The following is a 25,983-nucleotide window of genomic DNA, read 5'->3' on the forward strand; positions in this document are numbered from 1 at the left end:
GGATGTGCAACCGAGTGCGAGTGATCGTGATATTGGGTTTCTGGGGAAAACATGTTGACCTTCAAACCAAATACCATGTGCGGCATGTCCTGCTTTTCTTGTTCAATCAAAAGAAAAACGTGAGTGAAAGCCATCGTATCCTTATGGAAACGTATGGTTACAATGTCCTAACGCAAGACTCGTGTGTGCATTGGTTTCGATGATTCAAAAGTGGTGATTATGACTTGAAAGACAAAGATCGCCCGGGCCAGCAGAAAAAATTCCAAGATGCCGAATTGCAAGCACTGTTGGACTAAGATGATACGCAAACACAACAACTGGCAGAGAAGTTAAATGTTGGTCGCCAAACCATATCTGATCGTCTTCATGCCATGGGAAAGATCCAAAAGGCAGGAAAATGAATCCCACATCTGAACGACAGACAAATGGAAAAGCAAAAAACTGTGTGTGAAGTGTTGCTTTCTCGGCATGAAAGAAAGTCCTTCTTGCATCGGATAGTGACTGGGAACGAAAAATGGATCTACTTCGAGAACCCAAAATGCAAAAAGTCACAGGCAGTCACAGGACAACCTTCAACATCGACCGCAAAACCGAATCACTTTGGAATGAAGACAATGCTGTGCATTTGGTGGGATCAGAAGGGTGTGTGTGTACCATGAGCTTCTGAAACCAGGTGAAACAGGGAATGCCGTTCGCTACCGTTAACAACTCAATTTGAACCATGCATTGATCGAAAAATGCCCAGATTGGGCGACAAGACACGGAAAAGTGATTTTGCAGCACGACAACGCCTCATCACACACAGCGAAAGGCATCGGACACACCAGTGTGAACAATTTTTCTGGAAGGGCATCCACAATTTGACGGACAGATGGGCACAATGTATAGCTAGCGATGGCGCATACTTTGAATAAAGCATGTTACCTTTCTCCCCAGATACACTTGTTTTCTTTCAGATCAATGAAGAATTATTAACCGACACACCTGGTAAGCCTTGCCGGCCCCCATGGTGGAGTGGTTAGCACATCGCGCTATGATGCCAGGGGTCCCAGCCTGAACATGGATGTTTGTAAGTGTTCATTTGTCAATTTCATTATATCATCAATCATCCCCATCTTCGCAAATCAGCGAAAAGCACAAAAAGCAAATAAATAATAATAGGCCTTGGCAACCCCCCCCACACACTTACCTTTAACACTGTTTCAGTATGCACTATAGTCTGTTACAGGGGTCTGTGGAGCAATGCTGTGCATAATGGTAGAGAAGGGGAGAAAGCGAGTGGGTGGAGCAAAGAAGTGCACCACTGCAGCTGCAGTCATGTTAGCCCCTCCACGCAATCCCTTCCCCTCTCAAGCGTTCATTGGTCAAGCCTTCTAGTCATTATTTGCTTGCTCCAGACTCCTGGGACAGACCACAGATGCTATTCTTAAGTATTAACATGGCATTAAAAAAGAAAAAAGATAAATACCTTTGAACATTCGGAATTCTTCTGTTCTCCAGCGGTTTTGCAAGTCACCTTGGAGGATGGAAAACAACTTCCATCGATAATACACATGTGCTGGACCCATGTTCTCAAACAGAAACCTGAAACCCAGAAATGGATAGCTCAAAACTCATCAAGATAAACTACAAATATAATTCCAGTATATGCTTTGGAATGAGTTTGCTTTTGTATAGTTTCATCAATATTTGGACATAATAATTTTGTCATTCTCTCTTCTGTGTCATTGGCTTTGCACACACATTGTCAGGATGTCTACAATTTTTTAAAAACAAAATTCCCCGACTTCCCCACACTTTTCACACCAAGTCATTAGGGCAATTAACGTACTTAAATATTTGTATAAATGTAATGATGCACCCAAAAATGTTAAAATAATCAATCAATAAGACACAAAACTGAACAGAAATTAACTGTTGGCAAGGGGCATCACCTTCCATGTATTACTTACCATGTACTAGTGACAAAGAAGGTATTTTACATAAAATATTATAATAATTATAGTATAAATAATACATAATTAGAGTAAAATTTAGTAATGTATGTATTAAACGCAATATTGACCAAACCAACCCAAAAATTGCAACGAGAAAGCCATAAATGTTAACAGCTACTTACTGTAGTAGATTTCTACTTGAAAATAGTTCAAAACATCGATGTTTTCTTAAGCGTTTAATACATGTATACAATTTCTACTGTAACTACTGGTAATACTCAATATACCAAACTGAAGTAAAGTTTGTTTACAACAAATTTAAAATTCCTTACTTGTCCTTTGTTCAAAAACATACTTTTAATGCACTACTACAAAAACATTGATTTTTCTAGAACCACAGTAAATTTCCCTGATCTTTCCAGAAGAAAGTACTGACTTTTCCAGTATTTCCAGACTGGTAGACAACCTGATTATTTTTTCTCTCTCTACATATTAAAATTAAACCAACTACAAAAACAGATGCAAAACTGTAGGTGATACAATTTTGTTTGTATGGGAACTTTACTTCTACTTAGGAGGATCATTACTTTGTGCATTTATCTGTATTTTTGGAAAGAGTGATACGTTCCTGAAATATGCAGAAATCCATGTCGTGAGAAACAAACATGTGTGTTCATATTTGGTAATTTCTGAGTGATTTGCATATTTTAATTATTTTTCAGTGATAGTCAACATATTTTCACTTTCTCACGGTATAAATTCAGTTCATTTCTTCAAGTGGATTTTGTTCCTTCTTCCACATTCTCTGAAGAAGTTGAATTTTGTAGTTATGTTCTCAGCTCTGCAAACAGCCAACAACGGAGGAAAAGTGGACATGGGGAGGAGGGGAGAAACTGCTGTTACTCGGTTTGTGTGGTCTGATGGTTAAAAGACTAAACTCCTTGCACTATTGCTTCATGGGAAGCGCCTTCCTCCCTTATTGCTATGGAATGTAAACCACTTGTGTACAGAGGAGTGTGCTGGTGTTCTTGTGACGGTAACATTGTGGCGCAGTATACTAGCATTTGTGATGCAATAGCATGGTAGTGGTTCGTAATCTTTTGTTTAGAGCAGACCACATTCTAACATGTTTCGTAAATGCACACCTCCAGGACTTAGCACTTGAAATCCAAAAGTGCATCAAATGTTTTCGATGTAGTTAATCAAGGGCCTTTCATCATGATTGTACACTACAATAATACTCATATTATTATTATTATTATAATAGTACTAATAATGTCTCAAAGACGACAAATCTAATTAGGGTACACTGACAAGACACATTTCAAGCAGCAACAAATCAGACTAAATCAAGACTGGCTCAGATGCTTAGTTAGTACAGCAATTGCATGGTATGTCAAATAATTGCATCCCAGTCCTACATTTATTGCTTAAATATCTACATAAAAATATTGACATGTTTTTACTTTTAGCTAACATGTTTCAATTGTTTCTGGCAGTCTATTTCCTTGAATTTCTGTGACAATTGTAAAAGCTTGTAACATTTGAAATAAAATAAATAAGCCTACATACATTCAAATTACTTGTTTACGACAGCGATCCTGTCGAACTGCCTCACAAACATTCAAACCTATATAGATACATGCTGCTACTGGTAACTCTATATCTATGCCAAAGAAAACAAATCTTCAGACAGCTCCTACATCTCAATGAACAAACCTAGCACGTAACCTCACCCAAAATCAGACACTCCATATAACATTTACCCATTCCCCACTGTTATCTTGTAATAACCCCATCCCCAAACTTTCAATACGCGTAACTTTATTTCCACACCAAAAAGTTTACAACACTTCAATCCTCACATACACGCTTGTCTTTGTTGACAGACTCTGGATGAATAACCACAAGTTCCCCCACCTATATTTTACTGGATGCAATAGCTTTAAAACTTCTCTGTAAAACTGCTTCCATCAGTAATTACTAGGGAGCGGAAGTTGACGTAAAAAATATAGGTATATGACCTATGGAATGTCCTAAAAAAAATGGGGAAAATGACGTAAAAAATGACCTTTAAATTTGTTAGTTTCGGGTTAAAAATTTAAATGAAAAGGTAATTAAACAAAATGCAATCTCCTTATCTGATCTTAAATTTGAGTTTGCCCCAGATGCACACCCGGTGGTTTCCCCCGACACAACAAAGACTGTCACCAGTTCAGCATTTCTTTTGCTCGTAATGTGCTTATGTGCTTCACCTTGGTGAATGGACTCAAGAATATTACCAAAATGAAAAAAAGCAACAAAATATGACGAAACAATACACCAAATATTGCGAAAAATGCTGAAAATTGGGGAAAATGACCTAAAACCTGAAAATTCGTAAAAAATGCAAAAAAAAAGCACTTTAAAATTACCTTTTTTGGGTTCTAGACAAAGTGTAATATTATGTATATTTAATGGGCATTGTGTCCGAGATGTCATCAACTTCCGCTCCCTAGTACGTATTTACTGTCCTGATTGATTTTTATAGGATAGGCACATCAGCAAAGACTATTTTTTTGCAGGTCATGCAATACGTCGAAAAAACCCTTAACTAAAATAAAACCTCTTTCTTGAAAACGTCTTACTCAATTTATAAAACCTTACTTCGCAAGAACTAAATCTATACTGTCTCCGAGGTGTAAAATCTCTTTACCTAGATTAAAAGCTGAGGCTGTAAGTGGCACTGAGAACACCATCACCCCACAAAGGGTTATTCTGGTTGTGGGTCAGGTGTCAGAGCCTCGTTGGCCTGCAAGAAGCAGTTACTGGGGTGTACTGAGTGGAAGTGAGGTTGACTTTTGGATATCTTACTAGAAGGTCACTCCTTGCACCCAGTAATTACTATCTGTTGTCCCTTTCCACTGAGAATAAGACTACATAAGTCATGAGTTCAAACAAATCTCCTGGTCTAATTGAGCCCACTTCGGTTCTTGGTCTACCCCACCATATGTTTCTGCAAAAACTCACTTGCAAACCTTCCCAGCATATATTTTGACTAAAACATCACATGCATGACACTGTCTTCTTTCCTGATCGGGTCACTATCTTGCTCCAAATGTTACTTTGTCTACTGTTTCAGGACTTCTGGCTTTTATATATCCAGTGTTTCAGAAATAATTGACGGGTTACAAAAATTTATTGCAAGTAAAGTATTGAATGTACGTTAATGAAACCAGTCCGATCGAACGAGGAATGCTTGACTGAGTTGGTGTTTTAAGTCCACTTTATGCACAGTAAGGCTAATCGGGACTGGACCTTCAGTTTAAAGTGGGATCTGAACCACTATGTGACTCCACCGGGTATCGAACCCGGGACCCCTTGATTACAAGGCGACGACACTACCACTGTGCCATTGGGGCGGTGAACGAACGAGGAATGCAAAATGCTCTTTTTTTTACAACTATAAATGTTCAATGTGCGCACTAAAGGCGACATGACACACTACTTCTTGTCATATTCATATCAACATGGGCCTGTCGATAGTGTCTATCACTACGATGATATGCTCCCTTAGGTCTGCGATATCATGTGACATCGGTGGGAGACAAATACCGTGTCTTTGATGAAACCCCACAAAAAGAAGTCACACAGTGTAAGGTGCGGTGATCTTGGGGACCAAAACATTGAACAAATGTTGTGATTTGGGTGATTTGAGTGTCACCTGGTGGCAGGGTTGTGAACTCTCAGCTTAACAAAACATACACACACAAGCAAACAAACAAACAGTTTGCGTTCCTCGATCGTTCTGGACTAGTTTCATTATTGTTAAGTTCAATAGTTTACTTGCAATAAATTTTTGTAACCCCTGAAGTATTTCTAAAATGCTTGGTCTATATATATGACCAACTTCCTAGACAAACTTAATCACTTCAGCTTCATCAATTTCACCTGGACTCACTCCACCAACCAAATCACCTTCCTGGATGTGGATGTGCACATGAAGGAAGGACATTTGGAAACCTCCATCCACATCAAACCTACCAACCATATGCAATACCTACACTTCTCCAGCTCCCATCCGTTCCACATCAAGAAAGCCATCCCATTCTCCCTGGCCCTCAAGAGGTCAACGCCTCAACACCTCAGCCACCTCCTGACAGAACTATAACCTCCACTTACACCACGCCTTGACCAACCGTGGATATCCTTCCACCCTGGTCACCAAACAAATATCCCGAGCTGCTTCATACACTCCCACCAAGAAACCTGCCACCAATCCACCTGCACTTGTCACCCAATATCACCCCATCTCAACAAAATCAGACACACTCTACGTTCCCTCCTTCCCATCCTGCACAGTGATCCTGACACCAGAAATATCTTACCCGACAAGCCCAGAGTTGTCTTCAAACACCCTCCCAATCTCCAAAACATCCTGGTCCACCACAATCCACCTACTCACAATCAACTCGCACCTGCCCACAAATGCAACCGCCCAAGGTACAAAACCTGCCCCATATTTGTCACTTCCCGCACTCTCCAGATCCACACTGCCACCGGCAAATTCACCTTCTACCCCAAAGAAACCTGCAACACCTCTAACCTAATTTATATCCTCACGTGCAACATCTGTGGGAGATTCAACCATAGCAGTTATACGTAAATTTCTATGAAACCCAGTTTTGTGTTACGATAATCATCAGGATTGGACCTATAGTTTTAAGTTACATTTGTTCCCTCAATGACAATGAGACCAAGAACCCCTTGGCTGTAAGGCAACAGCATTAGCCACTACGCTATTGGAGATGCCACCTCTACAGTAGTTGAAATGGCATGAGGCATACACACATCTAAAAAACATACGTACAGGGCTAGGCCACGAAATCTAGCATGTCTCTGGTACAGAATGCCTACATTCTATCCACTACACTTTTCACTAAAAAAAATTGTTAAAAAGGTGCATAAATTAATAACAACTGAACTCACCTGAACATGGGATTATTAATCTCCCTATTCATAATCATAGCTTCAAACATGGGTCCTTCCCGGACTACGAACTCTATCATACGATGGATTAGGCATAGAAGATTCCTGTAAGGCAAGCAGATCATCGAATACCTCTCCCTTCCTTCCCTGCCAGTAATTTTACCTTTTAAGAGTTCTGTGTCATTTTTACAACTGACACGAAAAAACTTTATACTTTTCTTTCCAAGAAATAATAAACTTACATCTTTGTGATTGTAAAAACCACAACATTTTCTAGTGTATTTATTAAGTTGTGCTGATGGTTAGGCCAGACTTTCCTGCAACACCAGTGTGATTTTGTTAAAACTTTCATCATATGCATTTCAGACCCTAATTGTTAGGTTTATGTTGGTAGAGCAGGGAAGAAAAAGATTGAGTGCTACAAAGTGCAATTTCTGCAGTACAACTGCACCAGAATTTTCAATTTGAACCATGAACCAAACATATTTTAATATTAACATTAAAATGATATGAAAGTTGTATTTGAAAAAAATTAACTACTATCTAATCCTCTTAAAAATTATTGATTTTTATCTTACTGTAACTTGCATGCATTTACATTACATAGTATCAATTGTTTCTATAAAGTGTAACAAAATCTCTTTCAAGAGTACTGTACTTTAAACTTTTTCATATAATTTCGAAAACATGCAAAATTATTAATATTTATTAAGTATCATACTTAAGTTTACACCATATATACACCTACAAGCTCTTGGTTATCGTCATTTAAACAGATGTTTACCCCATACCGAAACGTCAGGAGTATTAATACAACTACACATGCTTTCGGCAGTATGTTCAAATTATACTGTAATTTTTATGGGTGCAGTGTACAGCTGGGTTGTATATACTAGGTAAATTCTGCAACAAGTATGTCCTCCAATTTTCCCCACTATGCTGGGTCAACATTGGAATTTTGGCCATCAAAGGAGAGAGCTACATGGGAGCTCTCCTCAGTAACATATTTTTTTCTCCAATGGAATTTAAAAAAAAGACAATCATTAAACATAGGTCCCCATCTTCATTCGAACAGGATACATGCCATTTTATGTTTATCTCATTTTACATCCCATTTGGCTAATCCTCAGGTCTTGACCATGAGGATGAAATTGATGAAGAGACAATCCCGATGCACGGCAGGACTCGCACCGGAATTGCTCAATGCATTTTGCATAACTTTCAGGATACCAAGACTTTTTGAGTCTGGAAAAGTATACTGGTACTGGTGGTAAAATTCCAAGCAATACTTCAAGATACTAAGCTCGCAAGTTGATGAAAAATTGTATTTTTTTCTGGGCCCTGAAAACAATGCTACAACTGACAGTGGCCAGTTTCTTCTCAGTTATAACAAAGGTTCCGAAACTTCTTCATTACACGGTGTCCGTAGTGCTTCAAGATTTTTCTATAGCACCCAAGCAGGTTTAAGAAGGCTAGAGAGTTGGTTAATTTGCTATCATAACTTACATATTTACATTTCCTAACATGGTGTTTTAGCAAGTATGCCATTGATTGAAAATAAGATAAATGCAAAGCACTATATTATTTTTAATTGAAATCTTTGGATATAGATTAATTGTGGTCAATTTATTTTTCCTACAGGAAACTGTAAATACTTTGGGTGAAGCCTACTTTTGAGGTTCACTTGTTGGTCACTATTATCACTTTATTCTGTGGTTTTCATGTAAGATTAGTCACAACATGAAAAAAACATAATCTCGTGTATCCGAAACACAACTGTATTTTCAGATGCTGACCGACTACAGCATCGTGCAAGGCGTGAATGACTTATACAGAAAAAAATTGCGGAAATTTTATGTAACCTTGAAGTAAATATAAAGAAAACTACATTAGCAGTAAATTAGTTAATTGCTCTTTTCCCTATGCCTTGGCAGTTTAAACTATCAAACAACAGGTTTTATCAAATTAATCAACTACTCTCATGTAATTTATGATGGAATTAAATAATTTTAAGGCCATTTTATGGGTCATTTTGTAAGATTCTTTAGGTCATCAACTGCTGAGCTCTAATGATAGCCCTAATGCTGACCTGACAACAGACTAGAAATGGTGAAGGATTACACCTTACACTTTAAATTAACTAATTCAAATCCAGCAATGATATATAGACATAGCATAACCCTTCTATCTACCTGGTACTTTTGCAGCACTATTAATGAAAACAGGGTACGTTTTCCCCCCTTTCTTTTGTGAATGTACGAGGGACATTCAGAAAGTAAGTTGTCATTTTTTTTCACAGGGAAGCTGTATTACAAAGTGAGAAAACACATTGCCATAACAAAATACAATCTTTCCTGAATTCACGATGGGAGGAGCGAGAGCAGAGGAGCGATGGCGCATGCACCGAGTGCCGAAGAATAGAGACAGACAGACATGCCCGAGCTCATTCGAGTGCAAACCAGTATGCTGGAAACGTGGTCACAAATGGAAGTGCGGCACGCTATTGCCACACACTAAGCAAACTGAAGTCTGCCATTCGACGCAAGAGACCAGGGCTCGAGTCGAGGTGTTTTGTTCTTGGACGACAATGCAAGACTCCAAACAGCAAGGGTCACTGCAGAACACATTCGTTGTCTGGGATGGGAGAGATTAAATCACCCAGCCTACAGCCCTGATCTTGCCCCATCAGACTTCCATCTTTTTCCTGCGTTGAAGTCAGCATTATCGGGACATCACTTCGGAAGCAACGAAGAGATGCAACAGGATGTGAAGAACTTCCTTAAATCACTGAGCACAGATTTTTACCAGGAGGGATTCTTGACAAATGATCAATGTCGGTGGCGACTATGTGGAAAAATAGCCAAAGATTGTATTTTGTTATGGCATTGTATTCTTCTGTTTGTAATGAAGCTTCTCTGTAGAAAAAAAATGATGAAACTTACTTTCGGAATGTCCCTCGTACTTACATTTCTGAGAAAGCATGGTAAGTTGTGTTACATACTTTATGAATATATTCGAATGCATTCATCTATTTTTTACTCTAACCATGTGATAACCAAGAACCAAGTTCAGTCACCTTAAACTAAAATTACCATTCAAAGCAGTTCAAGCCACAATTATAGTGACAATATTATTAATCTTATATTCCCAGTTATATTTAAAAATTATGTCAATACGTTTTGCGGGAACACTATTTTACTGCAACATAAATAACTTTACATATGCATGGAAATTTAATGAATGATGCTAAAGCATAGGAAAAGGAATTTCATTTTCCATTCAGGTCAGCAATATTACACGACCTATTGAATAACTCCAAGTATAATAGCCAGAGAAATGAAACTGTAGAGAAGAGAATCAAATACAACTTCTGTCTTTAATTCAGCCCATCAGCATTTGAAATTTCAAGCTTCGAATGTACTTAATGCGCAAGCTACAGTAGTCCAGTCGGTAGAGTGCATAATATAATTTTTTGGAGTTTTCAATTTTCAGTTCACTTTATGCACAGATAGACTGACTGAGGCTGTGCCTAACAGTTTAAAGTGGGATCCAAACCACTATGTGCTTCCGCCAGGTATCAAACCCATGACCCCTTATTTACAATGCAGAGTTCGATTCCAAGGGTGGGTGCTTTCAGGTGAAAATTTGGGGCTCACCCAGCCTTAATAAATGAGCACCTGGGGGAGAGGGTTGATGATTATATCACCTCCACAAATGGCAGACTGTGAACATGTGGCTCTATAACACTCTCCAATGCAAGCCTTGATGGTATGTTGCAATGTGCAAGGCGTAACCTTTCCTTCACTGGAACCAGAAAAAAATTAATATCGGTCCATCTCTAATATTTTACTATTTTAACTTGTGTGAATTTAGGAGAAAACATATGAAACTATCATTTTATTACTGTTCCAAACTGTGGTTGTGCAGTCTAAAGCATGAAGCTTTGGGCTTCGGTTACAGGATGCACGCACAAGTTCGAGTCTCCTGGGGGAAGCGTAACAACTTTTTTCCTGAGATTTCGGCCTATGTATGGGACCAGTGGCCACCCACCATCGTGAGGAAATTGGGGAGCTACAAAAGAGTAGCGCAACCTGATCATATAAAACCTACAACGACTGCGGGTTCGTCATGCTGAGCACACATCACCATGTAAGTGGTTGGATGTGTCTGGTAGTCAGCAGGTAGGCATTATCATATTTATCCTTTTATTACCAGACAAACAGAATATGAAAAATTCTAGAAAAACAAACGTACAAGTAAAACTTTCTTGACAAAATAATATGAACTGCTTTGAAGTAAAAAAAAAAGTGCAATAAAATCTTAGAAGAGTAATGCTTTGGTACAATGTGCCAGTGAATTTATTGAGTTTAATCTGTCAATTTATTAATCAATAGGCACTAAAACACCACATGCTGTTAGATTGAATTAGGATCTGCACGGTCCACATCAATGACTAAGATTGACCGACACTTCTGTACAAAGCATTAATCAAATCTATCAAATTTCATTTTCTAAGAAACTACAATATGCATGCAATCTCCTCTTTAATAATATGGTCTCCACTTGTGACTGTAACTATGTTGCCTAATATACTCACAGAAATGGGTGGAAGAACTAACGAGAAGTAAGATCAGAATATTCAAACAACCCCTCAAAGAAAATGATATCACAAGAGAATGTAAAAATTAAATGCCTACACTTAATAAAGGAAAAACTGCATGATAAAAATTCTCGTCTATGTTCGGGATAATAACTTCAAAATATAACATTTGTTTTCCTAGAAAAGCATTTGTGCCTTATGAACAGTGCAACACAGATCAGATTACATGTCTTTTGTGGTACATAACATGATCTATGTTTCATTGCTCTTAAGATGGCTTAATGTGAACATTTTTAAGCAAACTGGCAAACAGATAATATCAGTCAGGTCCACCAAGCAGTAACTCCATGTGTACTCATGAGAAAATTGCATGTGTCATTTACAGATATCACCCATTTTCTAAATTTTAAGGGACTCATCTTCCAGAAATTATAATCCAACATCTTTATCAGCTGTGGGTAACCTACTCCCACAATTCAATGTAAAAGCAATATTCACATGTTCTGTAAATACATGTCTTAGTGTGTTTTCCTAATGCAAAACACAAATCAAAGTTATCGGGTTACAAACATTTATAGCGGAAGTGAAATATCATTCAGCTCCTTATGTAAACATTTGCACTAATGATTTTAAGAATCTATAAACATTACATCATAATGTTGGTCTCTTAAAATGGTGAATCATGACAAATTATGCCATATGCCAATTAATGTAAAATGGTAACGTTTTCAAAACTCCCATTCATAGCAATTTCTCTCAACACATTATTGCAGAAATTGCATCACAAACAATATTACATTACATTGGCTATTTACATTTATATTTTTCCTTTAAATGTCACCCTTGTGACTCTTGAGTCTAATCATGACAATGGAGATGACCGATAAATACATATTGATGAATGAATACTCAAATACTCACTCACAAAGATATACCAATGCCAGTACTCAAGTCTGTGACCGTAAGTGGCAAGACCATAAGTTAAGTGCGCAATGTATTCTGCCACCAAGGCAGTAGTACATCATACTTTTTCAACTGTATTTTACTTTTTAAATTTCATCTGTTTTCTTCTTCTGTGAACATGCAGCCAGGTGCGAAATATCAACCTTTCTTTTGTGTTTGGTGTTTATTGTCTCCTACTTTACATATGTTTGTTTTATCGACCATTCCGGCACTTTTCCTCATTCTACTCCTATGTTATTAAAGTTTGTGGTATATAACTTCTTTTATAATGATTTTGTTTCATGTCGTCTGTAAAAATGTTTCCAACCTGATAGGTTATTCACCATAGGCTAACCTATTCCAGTACTCCACAAAATTATTTTCCAAGAAAATATCACAATTTTTTTTAAGTAAATTAAAATAAGTGAGTATGCAATTTCCAGGAAATCGTGGATAAAAATACAGTAATATTGAGGGAAAATCTAACAACAGATTGCAACATTGGTTACAGTGGACCTGAAAAATATTCCCCGATTGTTACCAAAATATAAATGTTTGTGTTGATAGAGAAACAATAAATTTAACTGCCAATTCAAATGAAGATCTTCATGAGAAGTATAATAATGGCATGCAACAAATTAAATTCTTACATAGTAAGCTTAAATCTCTGAAGGGTTGTTCGTGAATAATAAATTTACACATGAGCAGCACCATTACGGAGGCAAGACCAGAAGAATCTCCGAAGTTTGCATCTTCTCAGGAGCATCGTGGCTTCGTTCCTGCCTCCTCTCCTCTCTGCGATCCTGTCTGATTCTCTCTTAGACCAACTCCTGTTTCTACAATTCGGAAGATGAACTACAACTCATACATAATTCGCAGAACCCCAGCAGCAGTTTCCTTTTTCTACATCCACTTATCAACGTAACATTAATATTCAAAAAAGACACTGGTAAAAAAAGGAAACTTTAAAAAATGTACGAGGGTCAAACAAAAAAAGTTAAAAAAAAAGTTCCGTGCCGATTTTCGCAAAGGGTTCTGCGAAATCAAGGTACAAACTTACCCATAATGCCTACAGGCAGAAAAGAGAGAATCAGTGGTTTACATTACCTTTCAGTTGGGATAACCACTTTGACAACTGCCTGGGATAAAATCTGCGAGGAAAGCAGCACCAACCATCAAAACAACATCACTTTCCATATTTCTTGTTCTACATGCTATACAATCCTTACTATGTTTTTTTCTCTTTTATATATAGAGTAAAAAATGAGAAAATGTTGCAAAAGTGTACACTAACAGGAAAAATCCCCAATTTTTATCTCAGATTAGTAAGTTTTGACTCTTGAAAAATCATTAAGTGTCAACCCTAAGCAAATATTAAAGTTCTGCATTGACAGCTAACTAGTGTAGGTTTCTACATGACCCTTAACAATATAACAAAAGCTAACACATCTACATATTTACATAACTTCATTATAAAACTGATCAATTCCAACACTACATTGCATGATAAAGAGAAAAATGCAAAAATCAAAATATAATCACATAAACACTCTGTATAAAATGGTTGAAGACAAGGAAAAGATGTGAAATTTATGTTGAATGTTACGAGAACTAAGACGAAGGTGGCAAAAGGAAAGGTCCAAAAATTGCTTTCCTCTCCTACTCTTTGGGATAATGAAAAGGTTTAGTCCTTTCAATTAAGTCATGAAACAGTATGCAAAAACAAATGAAGGATAGGTTTTGAGAGTAGTGCAGTTACCTTGTCAAAATCCTCCTTCTCCTGAAGGTCGCAAGAATAAGGAGTCCCAGATGCCGGAACCTAAATTTACAGCAACAATATAGTGAATTATTCTTACACAAAACAACAATGCACATCCAACCATGAGCAGTCAACAATACTTTTTTTAAAAGGAAGGGATAAGAGTTAAAGGATAATCAAAAGCACAAAGGTAAGAATAGAGGACGTTAAAAAAATACAGAAAAAAAATTATATATATATCAAGGAACAAAAATTGCATTCACACTGTATCAAAATAGAGATGAAAGAAAATATACTACAATTATCTCAAATCACATTTTAAATATTAATCCAGTGATGGTATTTAAGACACTGACATAAAAAAAATATATATGAAACAGAATAATTAAAATAAATGATAGTGAAAAAAGCAAGACCCATCTAACAACATATGCCTATAATCCAGTTAGAAATGGGTATGATCATTTTAGCAATCGGAGAAGTAGAAAATTTAGTTAAACTAAATATATTTACAGAAATAAGGAACAGGTTAGTATAGAAATTATATATCATTTTCAAATTTAGCGTCTACTGAAACAAAAGGTTGATTCTGAGCCAAAATAATTTAATTCTCAAGGTGTATCTCGAATGTTATGATTATAGCAATCATGTGCAAAAAAAATGGAGCTTTTGAATTGTTGTAGTTTAGTTCCCGTCGCTTCTATGCGAAACATTGAAAACATATCCACGTTTGACTCTATACTAAAATAGTTATGCAGCTGAAGTATTAGAAGCTGGAAATACGAATGTTTATTTCGTTAGTATTCTGATAAAGGCAAAGGCATATTCACAGCAAAGAAACTAGAGAACATTTTAACTTTCTGGTTAAAATCTTGAGAAGTTACTCTAGCAGACAAGCAACTGGCCTTCATGATGTTCCATCGCTAATTAATTCTCCCAGTTGCTTTTCTGTCACTTTTGAGGATGAGTGATGATATGATGAAACTGATGAAGGGACACAAAGAAAACCCATAACCTGGCTGGGATTCAAACCTGGGACCTGTGGCATCGTAGCATGCTGTGATAACCACTCTGGTTTTTGTAGCCCAAAGACAGCTACATTGGTACACCATATTTACTCACGTATAATACACACTTTTTTCCAAAATTTTATAATTCAGACAACCAACATGAAACCGTACAGGGTCACTCCATGATTTCATGACACTTGCATTGATTTTTCATGGAACCCTATCATGTTATACATATATCTTTGGAAAGCTTAATTCCTGCAGTTTCTGAATATGGCAACAGTATTCCATTCAAGATAGCGACACTAATGTGAAATGCGATTGAAATAAGCTCATCACAAAAGAAGGAACATTGTGATTTTTATGGTACTTTGGATGAAAGATAAGATAAGGAGAAAACATTAATTAAAATTAGGGATGGCTGATATGAAATTTTGGCCAATACCGATAAAGTACCGATATAAAATTTACCGATACCGATCCGATATAAAATTAGAAATGGTCCTTGAAGAACCTGAAATGATCATTGATCTCCTTAATAAATGTGTGTTTCAAGGTGACTCAAGTGCAAAAGAAGTTGAATATTTAGACATTTACTTTTTTTTAGAAAGATGGGCATGGAGATTATCCATAAAAATTACAACAAAATGGCAGAATTTTGCACTAAATTATAGGATATTTATCGATATATCGGATCGGTAAAATAATCGGTAATTTTACCGATAAACCGATATGCCTATATCGGCAGATACCAATAGAAATAAATAAGGTGGTTAAAGAGAAAGATTTGGGATGCTAAACTCAGTGGAGCAAGAGGGAAGGGGAGGTGCCATGGGTTGGTCCACATAGCAACAGGTGACGCATTGAATAGGTATGATGTCCTTCACTCTTGACCGGTATAGCAACAGCTTTACAATCTACAACTAAGAAAGTCATTTCTTGAAACTGGATTGTACGGCACATTATATATGAGATATAGTTGTTTGTCACATTTCCCCATCAAAAACCAGGGTGTGCATTATACGCACATAAATACGGTATTCATGTAGTTCCTTACTTGTCCATATAAATCTGGATTCGTACTAAAATTCTGCACTCACTGGGAATCAAAACCATGACATCTCATTCCGAAAGAGAGAATTACACTTGGTGATGTGGGAAATCTTGAGTTTTATGCACAGTTCTGTATTTGTAATTTTTGTTACTCCATGATACTTTTCTACCTCTCTGGGATAATTGCAACAATGATGATGATGAATAATGAAGCAATGAAATAAATGAACAAATTGTTCAAACCTTAGAAAGGATCCCTGACGTTGTAGCATGTTGTGCAGTTAGGTGCACCAGAAAAGTGGGAGGGGGAATTAGAAAAAAAATGCAAATATCCTAATTTTGAGGATCACATTATTTGCATTAAGAAACTGCAACTTTCAGTTGTAGAAACAAAAAATGCAGGAACATTATCTGCAGGGAAATTTTATTACACTTGTAGGGTTGTGTAATATTGTTCTTTTCTCTCGATATATTGAGTACTGAAAATATCAGGTATTGGTCAGTTGATTGGTTTATTTTACTTCGCTTTTCTGACACTTTGGCCGATCATGAAGATGAGGATGAATGATAAGATGAAATTGACGAAGGGGGACACACAAACATCCAAGCTCAGGGAGAGATTCAAACCTGAGGCCCCTGATATCAAGTATTGGAAAATCAGTATTGTCGATATCAATATCGACATTTAGATATTAATGTATCAATAGTGGTAACACTGATACATAAATATCAAAGTCAATATTAACACATGACGCAATATATTGAAATACTGAACAGCCCTACTTTCACCCTGGTACATGGAAGGCATTGAAAAGTGCATTATTATTACTTTTTAATCAGAAAAAGGTGATTTCATTCATGATGTGAAGTGCTGTAATCATACAGGCATGATAAAAAAAAAAACTAAAAAAAAAAATCCATAGTGCAAGAGCCTTTGAGGGGCAAGGACTAACAAGTTGCATTTTGGTAAGTGATGCATCCTCAGCACTTTAAATACCATTACCACTGTTAACTGACTTTTTACAGTGGAGCATGCTACTTCTTTACAAGTGCTCCTCAATTATCTTCATGAAAGTAGTCCCCAACCAGGGCTTGAAACTAGGACCACTCACACCAAAGGTGAGAGCACTATCAATTCATTACAGCAGGAGCTACTGAAGTAGTATCCAGAACCACTGAAATATTGAACTGAACCTTGCACCTCTTGATTATAAATTGCACAAACACTGGCGCTAACAATTGCGGAGGAAGTTACAAAACTAGTTTTTGAAGCTTTTGAAGGCTTCCTTATGACTTTCTGGAAGTTAAAATTCACACAGAAGCGACAAGCAAGAGGAAACATGTGTCACTTGAGGATTTCACCAATCATGCACAGGCTTGTGTGGCCTGTTATGCCACTACACTGTGAAATGTTGCTGCTGACTGGCTCGTTCCCAAACAGCATGTGTTGTCTGTCACTTCGGTCTGAAATCCCCCTAAAAGTACTTGCAAGTTCAACAGGTAACAACATAGATTTATGGGAATAGTATCACATATGCATCTGGGATACTGTAGATATTCCCATACAAATGTAACAGTTTTAGGAACAACAAAGATGTGGCATGTGTGTGGGTAGATATAACAGGTATATATTTTCAGCAGAATGATTTTACTTGACAGAAAATACCAAACTGCATGCAGTGTACAATCATTTACTGCAGGGAAATTTTATTTCAGGTATTGTTTGGATCAATATGCCATGTAAACAAGTTCACTCACTAGCCACGTGCTGCATGTTACAGTGCCGTGCAAAAGTTTATCAACATTGTGGTTTTTTGCGATACATTTTCTTGTGCTTTGAAGTTGCACGCATGTGTGCCTGCCAATTTGGTGTGATTTGGTGAATCAAAAATATTTTTTAAAGGGTTTTTAAGATATTTGCAAATATGTGAAAATGATCGTTTGGCATTTGTCTACTTTTCTTTGTTTTCTTGCATCAATTTTATTTCGTTTTTATTTGTAAAGATGGCTAGGACTCCAAGGTGCTTGCAATCTCAGCATGGATTGCCAGAAGGCAAACCTGGGTGGTCGCTTGTGACTGATTTCCTGTACGATTTGAACATTCTACATTGTGCCCGTGCCAACCCCCACCTGTCTGCAGGGTACATTACTCGGGAAATAATGGAACTGAGGATGGAGGAACTGTTTGGACGTTGGCCTGTGAAGAAGCCATTGATCTTCATCAAGAACAGGAAGGTGTGAAATGGACGTGCAGTCAGTGGAACGATGTGCTGTGGACTGATGACACCAAATACCTTTTCTTTGAAACAGGTGGTGGGGAGTGGGTATGACATACGAAAGGCAAAATGTACACCACCGAGTAGCAACTACCCACCGTCAAGTGTGGTGGTAGGAATGCGATGGCGTGGGGGTGCTTGTCTGAACTTGGGATGGGTCCCATCCACCATATCGAGAGCAATATGGGCTGGTATATGTACACAGACATCTTCACAAATGCCATGTATCTGTTCACTCGCCAGAATCTTGGACGCAGCTTCAACATGTAGAAGGAAGACACATCGGGGGTCACGCAGGAATGGATCACCCCTAGTCACATGACTCACATAGTGACAAGGACAGTCTGTACTTGCAGCCCATAAAACACGTGGGACGAGGTGCAGCTTGTGTCTCAAGAACAAGACAGCCACACAAATGCAGCCAATAAGTTTGCTCAGCCGAAGGAAGAATGGGGCAAGGTCCCTCAGTTCGTGATAGACTCCACGCCATGCAGGTGCGAGGCTGAGATTGATGCTAAGGGTTTTGCAACCAAGTACTAGTGTGTGTTGACAGTAACCAGTTTGGTGACTGTTGCTGAAAGCATTCATGTATTACAGTGATAAGAATAAAAGTGTCCCTTTTTGCAAGGTTGAAAAAATCAAAAAAAATCAAGGTTGAAAATAATTTTATCAAATAAAGATAATTAATAATTTTGTAAATAGCCTGAACTGATTTACCACCTGCTGATATGGAGGAACCTACCTTGCTGCCCATCATATAGAAAATTCACTTGAATCTACGAAGTTTGAAAAACAAAACAATGTGTTTTGCATGGCACTGTATGATCAACAGTGTACTTACATTGTTCATTCTCACCAATGTTTTCCGAACATTTTCAGATAAAAAATGTGGTAATAGTATATCTGTTAAACAAAACCAGAAGACCTGCAAAAATTCCTACAATTTGCAGGACAAGTCATTTTCCATTCCCAAATGGTTTGGTGTACGGGTTTCCCATTATGCCATTCTGTCAGCCTTGTAGGTCATGCATGGTTGCCAGGAAAGTTAAAACATGGGCAACTCCATTAAAAAAACAGTGCAGCTTTTGCACGACGATGCACGGCCTCATAACAAAAATTGATGTAAGGGGGAAATGGAGGATTGTACTAAAATCAGTGAAGGAAACAGAAACTTTGAAAACACAGCTGTGCAGAGGACATGGCAAATGATGAGTCAAATTTGTGCACACATATTTTTATATTGGACATGCATTATGTAGGCACCTCAAAACTTCGCTAGTCCCCCACCTGTGCACTAAATTCATGAATTGTGGAAGAAAGGTGGATTCTTACATGAGTGCACATATTCACGGGGTACAAAATACTTCACACATTACAAAATTTCCAGGTATACACATTAAGAAATTATTTCAAACGAACACATATCATTTACCAAAAATATACACAGTTTACAGAAACAAGCACTTTTCACCTGAAAACTGACAAAGATATTGAAACCCTCTTCAGAAATTAAGTACAGTGGAATCTTGATGTTTTCTGTGACCTAGAGAAGAATTTTAAGATGTGGGTAGATTTTGTAATGTTTTATTGGAATCAGTGTATAATGCAGGAAATTTCAAAACTGGGGTTCTACTGCACTCGTTTGAAGTTGAGAGATGAAATTCTACCCCTGTGACCACAACACATTGTCACAACTCTCAATCAATTCACACACATGTTGATAACAGTGAACTATAACAACAGGATCTCCAAGCCTGCAGCCACGAAAATGTTCCAATGTCTGATGATTGTTTCCTATTTCCTTCTCATTTGCGACACACACACAAATCTGAAACTTTGGGTTAAAAGTTGAGAAATCAGTTTGCAGAAACATGCTTAAGTATTATAGCCAACCGATGCTGTTTGGCAATTCTCAAATGATCTGGGTTGAAAAGAGAGATAAATATATCTAAAAATTAGAAATGGAAAATTATGTAACATTAACTGATGATCATAATCAGTACACAATGTGTACAATCAATATGCAAGACCACACAAAATTGTGTGTTATAAAATCTGAACATACAAAATGAACCAATCACTTTTTTTCCAGTGAAGTCAACCAACTTGAAACAAATCTTACTTGGAAGATATAGAAATACTGATATAAGCCATGTATCAGATAACTTGTTCAACAATCTGGTAGATTAAGTGTCATCGAAGTTGTGAAAAGAATGAACTGTTCTCATCCACTGGAACATTGCACATTGGCATAATTTTCTTTATGAATATCAATATCTGATGCGATGGAAATTAGTAATGATATTAAACTATATATATAAAGAAAAGGCAAGGAAAGCTTTGTAGTCGTTCCTTTCAATGAAAAAGTTGGTCTTAACTCAAAGGAAATAAAGCATGAAATACCAATGTAGTAGGATTGTTCAGCAGGAAATATACTCTATGTGATCAGAAGTATCCGTCACCCATCTGTACAAGTTTAGGCAACTCTCCATCGGGAACACTGGCAGTCAATACAGTGTTGGCCCACCCTTAGCCTTGATGACAGCGTTCACTCTCACAAGCATACTTTCAATTAGGTGCTGGAAGGTTTCCTGAGGATTCCTCGCAGAGTGCCAAAATGAGAAGAGGTATTGATGTGGATCGGTGTGGTCTAGCACGAAGTCGGCACTACAAAACATCCCAGAGATGTTCTATGGGATTCAAATCAGGACTCTGCGCAGGCCAGTCCATTAGTGGAACATTGTTGTCGTCAAACCACTCCTCCACAAGCCCTGCAGTATGGACGAGTGCTCGGTCGTGTTGAAAGACACAATGGTCATCCCCGAACTGGTCTTCAACGGTAGGCAGCATGAAAGCTGTTAAAATGTCAACGTACGCTTGTGCCGTGACATTGCCATGTAAAGCAACAAGGGGGCTAAGCCCCCTCCAGGAGAAACATGAAAACACTGTAACCCCGCCACCTCCGAATTTCACTGTCTGCACTATACAGGCTGGTAGATGTCGTTCACCAGGCATTTGCCACACCCACACCCTACCATCGGATCGCCACATTGTGTACTGTGATTCATCACTCCACACAACGGTTTTCCACTGTTCTATGGTCCAGTTAAGATGCTCCTTGCACCACACGAGGCGGCGTTTGGCATTTGTCTGTGTGATGTTTGACTTATGGGCAGCTGCTCGGCCATGGAAATCAAGTTGCCGCACCTTGTGCCGAACAGTAATGGTGCTTGGAGTACATCCTGATGCAGTTAGGAATTCCTGTGTGTGTTGGTGGCGATGGATGATTGACGATAATGCTGTACGACCCTCTTCAACACTCGATGGTCTCTGGAAGTCAAGATGGGAGGTTGGCGTGCATGCTTTTGGGTTGTACACATCCCTTCTCTAGAACATCGGAAACAGTGGACAGAGGGATGTTTAGGAGGGTGGAAATCTCACACAGAGACTTCCTACACAAGTGACACCCAACCAACTGACCACGTTGAAAGTCTGTGAGTTCCTCAGATCATCCCATACTGCTGTCTCTCACTGTCTGTAGACTACTGAGTTCGCTGAATATGTGTTCCACGCGGTAGATGGCAGTTCTGTGTCGCCTTCTATGATAAACACACGTTTCGCAGTGTGTCCGGATACTTTTGATCACTTAGCGTATGTAGAAGGACTACTATATATATATAGTAGACTGGAAAATTTGTTCTGAAGATCAAGAAATTACCTTATTCAAATCTCAAGTGTATTACAAGCCCACAATTCATGAAAATACTGGGAAAATGATGCAGAAAGTGTATGGGTGGCCAAAATATTATGATCATATTGACATAAATGACAAGTGTATGTTCTGTGTGAAACATTAAGGAGCCAAACGATGTCTTCACGGCAGGCACTTTTTTTTTATGAAGAATGCTAAAGAATACTGTTAGTGTTCTTTCCCAGACAGAACAGGTGTAAGACTGTCAGAAGACTGACCGACTATTTTCATCTTTCATGTGGCACATCAAGTCGACATAGCTCTTGCATAAAAATCAACACAAACATAAAATACTTATCCACCAGTGAAAATAAACATGTTTAGCAGAATCAAAAATGTTGAACATTGATCCCCAAGTACCTTGTGTTTGTCCCTCCGGTCTGGCTGAGCATTGAAAGGCAGTCCCGAAGGAGGCGGAGGTAGGGTCAGCTCCATCATTGCTGGTGGAATGTAAATGGGGTGAGGGGGGATAGGCACAGCCTTCCCCCAACCTAGTTTCATCTCATAGTTCATTACTTCTTTGCCTGCAGAGAGCAAACACTATATTCAACAGGAAAACTCAAAATAAATAAGCATGAGACAGGTTACAACTGGACTAACTTACCTCTTTCCAGTAAAACATTCCTAGACATTTAAATCTTTTGAATCAGTTAGACAACAGTGATATAAGGTAATGCACCTTCGTTTCGTAAACATTTTTGAATCCAACATTTCAACCTCACTAACAGTGGTTACATAAGGGTATTAGTGAAATTTAGGGTTGGGCTAGATTAATCAGTACTCAGGTGGTGTGGCTTTTTGGTAAAATTACCTAAATTCTACCAATCTGACATTAACAAATAGCCTGTAATTTAGTGTAACATTCTGCTACTTTGTAATTTTTATGCATACAAATATACACAGTGCGGCAATTTGAAATAGAGATTGTTTTTTTTCCCTCGGTAGGTGGTGCCACTGTGCAAGCGTTACGTGGTGCAAACAAATAACAATCGACGCAGAGCTCGTTGACCTTGAGCGACATTGCCGCTTGTGGCATAGTTGAATGTGGGCACGTGTCGTGAAAGTGCGTCATGATTTCAACATGGAACGAAGAGCAAACAGAGTTTTGTGCGCTCTTGGGTAAAAGTTCTGCGGAAACGTTTCACATGTTTTAGCAAGTCTATAGGGACAATTGTTTATCCTGTATGCTTGTATTTGAATGGCTCAGGCATTTCAGTGAAGGACGAGAGTCAATTGAACACTACGAGCATCCAGGTGTAGCAGGGAAAGTGACAACACCAAAATTGGTTTAGAAAGTGAGGACAATCTTTACTGAAGACTGAAATTTCAGACAGACTGTTACTTCTGCATTTTATCTTGAGGTACTGAAACGTTTGATGTAAGGAATAACACGTGTGAGGCCTGAGTATCAGGATGATGGCAGCTGGCGTCTGCTTCATGGCAGTGCCCCAAGTCACAAGACTGTGATTGCAAAGAACATTTTGGCTCTAAATCGGCTCTGTGTTGTCACACCCTGCCTACTCACCAGATCCGGCTCTGTGTGATTATTTTTTATTTCCTAAACCAAAATCTGCACTGAAAGGTTCCTACTTTTATGATGTACCAACAATCAAGAAAAAGGCTAAGACATGGATTTGAAAAAGCCTTACACAAAACGAATTCCAGCAATCCTTCCATGAACTGGTAAGCATTGCGCTACGATGTGTGGATGCAGGAGGGTCCTACGTTGAGTGATCCAAGGTAAGTAACTTTCTTTGAAGACTTGTTTATTTTTTACAGCACCAGTCTCGATTTCAAATTGCCGGACTGTGTATAAGCTACATATGCCTTAGTTATATAAATGTCTAATTTAGGTCTGAGCTGATACTACTTTAAACCGATACAGATGTCAATACTCTCACAGATCACCCCCCAATACGGATGCTTGCAAATTGTAATAATTAAAAGTTGTTCAAAATATTGATGTGTATGTATTACACTCCAATTAAATGTTTCAACTTACTTCAAAATATTCAACAATTACATCAAAATTTAGAAATACCTATGTAAACAAAATATACATTTTCTCAAAAAAAAAAAAAAAAAAGTAAAGTGCTCCCCTGTGCTTAGCACAACGCCATGAAGGCGTATAGGGGGTGTGGGGGTAACGCCCCACACTTTCTTGATCCGGCCGTGAGTGGGGTGATGTGATCAGCATCACGCCCCTGACCGCCTTTACCCCCCAGGGTTTCCCCCAGGTACCCATGTTATTCGACGCTGGGTGGGCGCCGGGGCCGCTTCCATCGTTAGAAAAGTTCCCGGATTTGAACCGGCCGGGGATCGAACCCGGGACCTTGAGCATGGTAGTCAGACGCGTTACCGACTGAGCCACCGTGGCCACATTTCTCCAAAATGCAAAGTTAATGAAAAACTTCAAATGTTGCAAAATTACAGGACAGACTCCATGAAAATGTTGTATGGTATTCTTGCAGACAGCGTGAAAAACAAAAATGCGGGAAAGTGCCGGCAGGTATCAGTAAATGAATCCCAACCGATACCACTGATGTTCGCCAAAATTGATGTATCAGTTTTTCCTATATCAAAGGAAAACTATCCCCTCTGTAGTCTCCTGATTAGATACATTCACTAGGGAGGTCAACGAACCATTCATGATCTTCAAAAACATTTGCATTATTATAACAGTTTGATAGAATATTAGTTTATGAATATAGACAACAATTTGATATCCGTCAATCTCTACTAACTGGCAATAGGAAGTTAACTCTTAAATGCTGATATAGAGCAAGCATATGCTCCTATGAGGTGGCATAATATGTGACTTTGAGAAGATCCATGTTTGCATTGTTACATGAGCTTTAGTGTGTCATTAACAGTACACAAGATTTTAAATTTTACACAAAGCATTATTTAATGTCAATTAACACTCCAAAAACAGCCCCTGCTTTGAGGCAAACACTGGTGAATTAGTACCAGCATCTATGGCTTAAAAATCAAGCAAAAAGACAACTTTAATTTTACCAATTTCCTGATTAAGACTTCTCGTTAGTACAGCTGAAACATGGGATTCAGTAATGTTTACTAAAGTAAGACACACAAACTTTTATTTCTGTTATAACAAAGAGAGTGGTGACACCCACACCAATTAAAGTTTCATATTACCGCTCCTCTAATGAAACAAAAACAAACAATAATAATAAATAACAGAAAATTTGGAAGTTAATGCTGTACTCCTCTCCAGAAGAACACTATTCTGCACAGAAATAGAGATGCTCTTGTAATAGAACAATGTTACAATACATAAACAACAATATGCAGCACAAAAAATTGGAAATACTATAATCATGTACCTGGAAAACTAAAAAAAATACTTATTACATATATCTAACCAACTGAAATTGCCATGATCATGACACATTTCCTTTATTAATGTCGTCAAGTAAATGAACTTTCAATAACTTTTCACATCTATGATGTGAAGCAACTGCATTATGCATCAGATGAAAAATGGATTTTTGTAATCCTAACTAACATTTTTGTACTGCACCTCTTTTATTTATGAATAAACCATCATGTAATACATCTTGCAATACTCTTCTAGTTTATCCTAGGTCATGGATTCATTAAATTTTATAGTTGCACACACTATGTAATCTATTAATATAGTGGAACCTCGATTTTATGTTTTTT

General features: G+C 37.9%; 1 protein-coding gene across 3 annotated transcripts in view; it reads right to left on the reverse strand.

The window, feature by feature from the left end:
- The window catches only part of LOC145982006 (U2 snRNP-associated SURP motif-containing protein), an 89,613-nt gene extending 66,775 nt beyond the window's left edge, over nt 1-22,838 (reverse strand). For 2 of the 3 annotated variants that reach the window (XM_083115545.1, XM_083115544.1), the window contains exons 1-5: nt 22,657-22,838; nt 14,207-14,266; nt 13,555-13,598; nt 6,906-7,010; nt 1,469-1,584 (exon numbers count right to left, since the gene is read on the reverse strand). In XM_083115545.1, the coding sequence (XP_082971671.1) occupies nt 1,469-1,584; nt 6,906-7,010; nt 13,555-13,598; nt 14,207-14,266; nt 22,657-22,809 (478 nt within the window). In that variant the 5' untranslated portion in view covers nt 22,810-22,838. The remainder of the gene's footprint in view (nt 1-1,468; nt 1,585-6,905; nt 7,011-13,554; nt 13,599-14,206; nt 14,267-22,656) is intronic. The other variant, XM_083115546.1, reaches the window with a different exon arrangement.
- Nucleotides 22,839-25,983: the final 3,145 nt, after the last annotated feature.

The sequence above is a fragment of the Lepisma saccharinum genome, chromosome 30 (assembly GCF_977018435.1).
Source record: "Lepisma saccharinum chromosome 30, izLepSacc3.1, whole genome shotgun sequence".
Lineage (NCBI taxonomy): Eukaryota > Metazoa > Arthropoda > Insecta > Zygentoma > Lepismatidae > Lepisma > Lepisma saccharinum.